Raw genomic sequence first — 5,990 nt, 5'->3', positions numbered from 1 at the left:
TGAAAACCACCACCTGGGTGATCTTATGGTCCTACATATGTGCTGCAGTGACTATGGCACCAGAAACCTCATGTCTGCTATGTGTGTTTTGAGGGCCCAGTTTGATACCTGCTGAAATGAATGGAACAAATGGTCGTGAGATCAGGCCTTGGGTTTGGCACACAAGGAGATAACAAAGACATGACAGAAACTTTGCTAAGTACTGGAAAGATAAGTATCATGGTATTTCTGAGGAAGTGACTATGCTAATGACCATTCAGAGAATGACCAGGTTTAATGCAGGAGCTGGGAGAAGCTGAATCTAATGCAAGTGCTTGTACAGCTTATAAAAGCACCGTGCCTTCTCTCTAAACAGCCGGATTCCAGCATGGTTACAAAACATGATGTGATATCAAGAGTTATATCAAAGCCAAAAAGGAGGAGCTACTTCCTCAGAGCCCACCAGATTTGCAGGATCAAGATCAAGGGATTCCCCACAGGGAAACAAAATCCATTTAAACAATTACTTGATATTTTTATCTTCATGATGGAAATTTTGGAGAAAGCACCTAAAAAGCTAACAGTGGTGTTTCTCCACCTGTAAGGGTCAACACTTCTACAAGCGTCTAATGATTCTATGTGAGAAGCTGATCTTGGAGACATTAAGGAGGATTTATAGAGATGTACAGTACAGTCACATAGTTATTTGAATCCAGGCAACTGTTATTTTTGAGGAGCATTTTTTTTTAATTCATAGGATCATAGGAAAGTAGGGATGGAAGGCACCTCACAAGGTCATCTAGTCCAGCCCCGTGCTCAAGTCAGGGTCAGTCCTGACTAAAGCATCCCAGCAAGTGTCTAGCCAACCTGCTCTTGAAAATTTCCAAGGGGGGAAAGTCCACAACCTTTCTAGGGAAATCTAAAGAGGTTGTGGAATTTCTATCTTTGGAAATGCCTGACCACCCTTTTAGACAGAAAGTTCCTCCTAATCTCCAATCTAACTTTCCCCTGCTGCAGCTTGAGCACATTGCTCCTAGTCCAGTCCTCTATGGCCACAGAGAAATTCCCATCTCCATTTTCCCTATAAACGCCCTTCATGTATTTGAGGCTGTTATCAAATCCCCCTTTACTTTTTTCTTTTCCAGAATAAAGGATCCTTACACATTAAGTCGTGCTTCTCAGGTCCCTAATAATTTTGTAGTTCTGTGCTGAACACAGTATTCCAGGTGAGACTGCATCAGTGCTGAATAAAGTGGAAGAATCCCTTGATTTGCAAGTGACACTCTTGTTAAGACAACCTGGCAAGCTGAGACGAGCAGATTATCAGCTCATATTCAGTTTATGGTCTACTGTAATCCCCAGGTCCTTCTCTGGAGTACTGCAGCCTAGCCAATTATCCCTGCATTTGTATTTGTGCATGCAATTATTTCAACCAAGTGCTGGACTTTGCACTTCTCCTTGTTGAATCTCAGCCAATTGAATGTGGACCATTTTTCCAGTTTGTCCAGGTCATTCTGGATCCTAGCCTTGTTTTCCAGATTGTCTACAACTCCATTCAATGTTGTCACCTGTGAATTTGTTAAATGTGTACTTGGTTCCATCATCCAAATCGTTAACAAAGATGTTGAACAATACCAGACCCAGGATGGATCCCTGAGTGACCTCACTTTATATCTCCTTCCAACTAAACATTGAACCGTTGATGACTACTCATTGAGCACGATGATGCAACACCAGTTATGTATCTACCTTATAGTCCTTTGATCTAGTCTGTATTTCCTCAGCTTGATAATGAGAATGTCATGGGAAATAGTGTCAAAAGCCTTGCGAAAGTCAAGGTTTTTTGCATCCACTTCTCTTGCCCCATCCACAGACCTTGATACCTTATCACAGAAGAAAATCAGATTGGTCAGGCTTGACTTCAGAGTCAAGCCTGACCAATTCACTGACATAGAAGTGACTGACTTACTGACAAAGTTCCAGCTAGACTTCAGAGGGCTGTTTCTATCAGAGAGATTTGTATATGTGGCACAAAATAACCACATGAGAAAAATCTTGTCAGTGATATAACCCAAGCTATAGTGTTTTGGTAAACAACTCATAAAATACAGGTTCTGCTTTTAGTTATATAACTGAGAACAAGCAATTAGTGCTTGCATCTTAAAGTCAGTAAAAGAAAATATGAAATGAAGGAAATCTGAAAATCTCTCTATCTATTAGATAAGAACAATTGCTAAGGAATAGCCTGGCATTTGGTCACATAAAAAACCAAATATGTAAGTTTAAGATGAATTGAAAAGTTAAGGCCGGGAGTATCCATGCCATACTGATGCTATGATTCAGACCCCTTTTGGCCATGTCTAAAATTTCCTGTTTGAGACTAACAAATGCAACTGAGCATTAATGATCTACCTGTAGCCCTTTACTGTAGATCATTGATTCTCAGCCAGGGTGCCATGACATGCTGGTATACCTTGAAATCCTTTTAAGGGTGTTGTGGGGTACCAGGAAATGTTATTAGCACTGCGAATTGAGCAACCATGATTTACAAGATAGACCTGGGCATCTTTACATGTGCTCCAGGGTGTGGAGGGTGCATTTAAATTAGAGCGGATCTCGGGAGCTGCTCTAAAACGCCCACAGTGTCTTGTGTATTCAGCATCCCTGCACTTCAAAATGGCAGCGGGAGTGAATTAACTAAAGCTTGTTTGACAAGCTTTAGTTAAAGTGTCCCCACAGCCATTTTGAAATGCAGGGACGCTGAATGCACATGAGTGCTGCAGCAGACTCAATTAATCAAGTCTGCTCTGATGCCTTCGAATTAGAATGCATCAGAGCAGGTGTCGGAAATGTGTATAGGTGCCCAGAGGTTTCAAATAGAAGTCCAAAGCATCAAAAATGTTCTGAGCCGTTGTGGTCTTTCTGAGTTCTTTGTAACAGAAGGATTGCTCTATTATTTTTCTGTAGTAAAAAAACCCAAAACAACAACAAAAAAACAAGTGAAAACTAAGACCTGGCCTTTTCCAAGGGGTGTGTCGAATCTTTTGAGGGGTGCCTCAAATCTAAAAAGATTGAAAACCACTGATCAGATACTGGAGAGCAATGCAGTGTTTATTCCATGAAATAGCTACTGTTGTAGGCAAAGAAAAGATGCATACAATTAAACTAAGGCTTCTGTCTTATTCAGGACAGAAATTATTGGCATAAAGGCAAGTAACTATTCCAACTTGCATTAAAAAAATGTTGTGTACCTCATTTGGAACAGTAAATATAAAGGCACTGTGTGTGTGTAGGCTATAGATATACTCACCCATTAAGTTAGTGCAAACTTTCCTGATAATGCCAAAGAATTGAAGAAGGTGCATAATGGGGAAAGTCTCAAATGGATACAGAGTATGGTGTGTTTGAAACGAGAATTTAAGGAGACAAGTCCATTTACTCCAGTAGTCTGGTGGTCCAAGAAAAAAAAATTCACTTGAGGGTTTTGACAAGCCATGGATTACCCTGGAATACATGGAGAACAACATACCGGCTGGTCTAATGCCAGGCATGTCAATGAAAAAAGCCAAACAAATGAAGAATGTTCACAATCCATGTGATTCTTTGACATATCAAATAGTAATTGCACAGATCTGCAAGGGATTAACAAGTTGCCAGATAAAACTGTCCAGAAGGGTATCCAGGCAACCGGTTCATCTGGAAAAGAGGATCTCAGATGACAACTATCTTTATTTCCAGAATAAAGACTGTGGGTAATCCAAGGTAACAAAGAGATTGTCCAAGACCTATTTGAAGTATTTGAGGATAAGTCTATGCTGCAGTAGTTGCTGCGATGGCCGTACAGCACAGACATCACCCAAACTAGTTTTAAACCAATAACTGGAGAAAGAAAGAGCTCAGTGTCAGCCAACTGCCCAGGATTTGTTCAGCTTTTAAGGCAGACTTAGCAGCTCATGCTGAGTTCCATGCTGCTGTGGCTAGACTGTAGTTGAGCTGACTAGTTTAAAGCGAACTTAAGATATGTCTCTGCTGTGCTACCATCACTTCACTGCAGTTGTGCCATTAAAGTGGGGCACAACTGCAGTGACCCTAGAGAAAGAGAAACATCAGCTGACCCTAGAGAAACAGAAGAAAATTCAGCTCTTCAAGGACTGGGTGGGAGAGCAAGTATATTGGAGAACATAGCCATAAGGCCCGAAGTCAGCAAACCCATGCAGCACTTGGGAGAAACTGTCACAAACATCCTGGAGTGAATCAAGTTAGGGGTTGTCCAGAGACAGGCAGCCAGATCCATGCAGGACTGAAATAAACTCTATCTGGCTAACAAAGTGAGTGGGAAAACTTTCAAAACCCATAGACTACCTAGGTATCTTCTTATTTCAGAATGTGGTTCGCAGACCTCTGGGGTCTGCAAAGGACAACTATGATCAATCAAAAGTATGTGAATAGCCACACTTCCAAGTCAAAGGGGTCTGCACCTCCATTTGAAATTTCCAAAGGGGTCTGTACCTCCATTCAACATTTTTTAGGGGTCTGCAAGTGAAAAAAGGTTGAAAATCACTGTCCTAGCCAGTTTAAATTACTAAAAAAGAGGCTGAGTCAGGGCTGGTATCATACCTCTAGGGTGAGAATGACTGTGCTATTAGACATCACCTCTGAGCAAGCCAGCTATGCAACCAGTGCCTCCAGAAGCGTTAAGTAGATGAAGTCTTATGTCAGTACTAGCCCATTAACAAAAAGTGCAAGACCTTCTCTTTCTAACCAGGCTGGCTTCTAAACATTGATGAAAAATTCCAAGTCTTTCTGGGGTTTGCTGCTCATCTGCCATTGTTCCTCCTAGATCTAATCACCTGCCACTCTTCATTCAAATGTCCTCACTTCAGTCGGACTGGAGTTATGCTGGTCTGAAGAGCATTATTCCTTCTGTGCTTCACTACAGTCTCCTTGGCTACAACTTCTTCATTCCGGATGCAGTTGGTAATATCTTTATTTTTTATGATCTATTTGTATCTCAGACCATTCTGCATTAATTTTATGAAGGCAAAAGCAGTCCCTATTGTTAAAGCAAGAGGAATGTGTGTGATCTGTTAACTCCATCAGCAAGCTGCTGAAAACCATACTATGCTATATTGGGGCACAGCCTCAGGCTTTTTGTTGGTACCATATTTTATTCTGTATCAAAGGTATTTGGTTTACAGGAAACCCTCACTATTCGCGGGTTCGGCATTCGTGGTTTCAAATATTCATGAATGCCAAACCCGTATTTTAAATGCACTTTATATACTTACAGGAGCTCCTCTGGAGCTCTGTGCTTGCTGCTGCTGGGCTCCCACTGCTGGGCTCCCGCCGATGCCGTCAGAGCTGGACCCCCCCCCCGCCGCTGTGGACCCTGTGTTCATGAACGCAAACTGTGTTCATGAACGTGGTGCTTTATTCACAGATTTCACCATTCGCGGGGATCACGAGAACATATCCCCTGTGAATGGTGAGAGTCGCCTGTACTGTTAACAGGAATTAACTAGGGAATTAAAAAAAAAACCAATAACCTTTAAAAAAAATTAGCCAGGAAATCCATACGTATCCAGTTCCTCTGGGGCTATATTTCAAAGAGTTCCTTTCCTCTGTGCTGAAGACATCCAAAGCATGCCTAGCTCATTGACAAGATGCCAGAACCTTCGGGGCTGCAAGTGATTTGTATGAACTGGAACAGGTTGTGCCAACCATCCCCAGGATGCACTTGTCATGTGGTGTGGTTGAGTACCAGCAGTACCTCTTCCATGTGTTGGGCTTGATCCTTGGCTGCTATAAGTAGTATAGCCCAAGGGTTAGGGACATTTTGCAGTGAGGACTATTTTAATGGAGCTTAGCTCACAGCTTGGGGTACTTCCAATCAGGCCTGCACCGCTGTCACTAGAGACAGAGCTGGAGCCATAATCACCACTCCCCGCCTCAGAAATGCTACTGAAGCCTCACCACTTCAGAAACACTACCAAAGCCGTCCAGCTTGGCGG

At 42.2% G+C, this 5,990-nt stretch overlaps 1 protein-coding gene across 1 annotated transcript in view; it reads left to right on the top strand.

Annotated features, from left to right (window-relative positions):
* Window positions 1–5,990, top strand: part of LOC109299244 (SITS-binding protein-like) — a 133,861-nt gene that overhangs the window by 68,395 nt on the left and 59,476 nt on the right. The window contains exon 7 of the mRNA XM_019519846.1: window positions 4,820–4,956. Within this exon, the coding sequence (XP_019375391.1) occupies window positions 4,820–4,956 (137 nt within the window). The remainder of the gene's footprint in view (window positions 1–4,819; window positions 4,957–5,990) is intronic.

This window comes from Gavialis gangeticus, unplaced genomic scaffold, assembly GCF_001723915.1.
Source record: "Gavialis gangeticus isolate Ggan-Ray unplaced genomic scaffold, GavGan_comp1, whole genome shotgun sequence".
Taxonomy (NCBI): Eukaryota; Metazoa; Chordata; order Crocodylia; family Gavialidae; genus Gavialis; species Gavialis gangeticus.
This window is presented reverse-complemented; position numbering and strand designations above follow the sequence as displayed.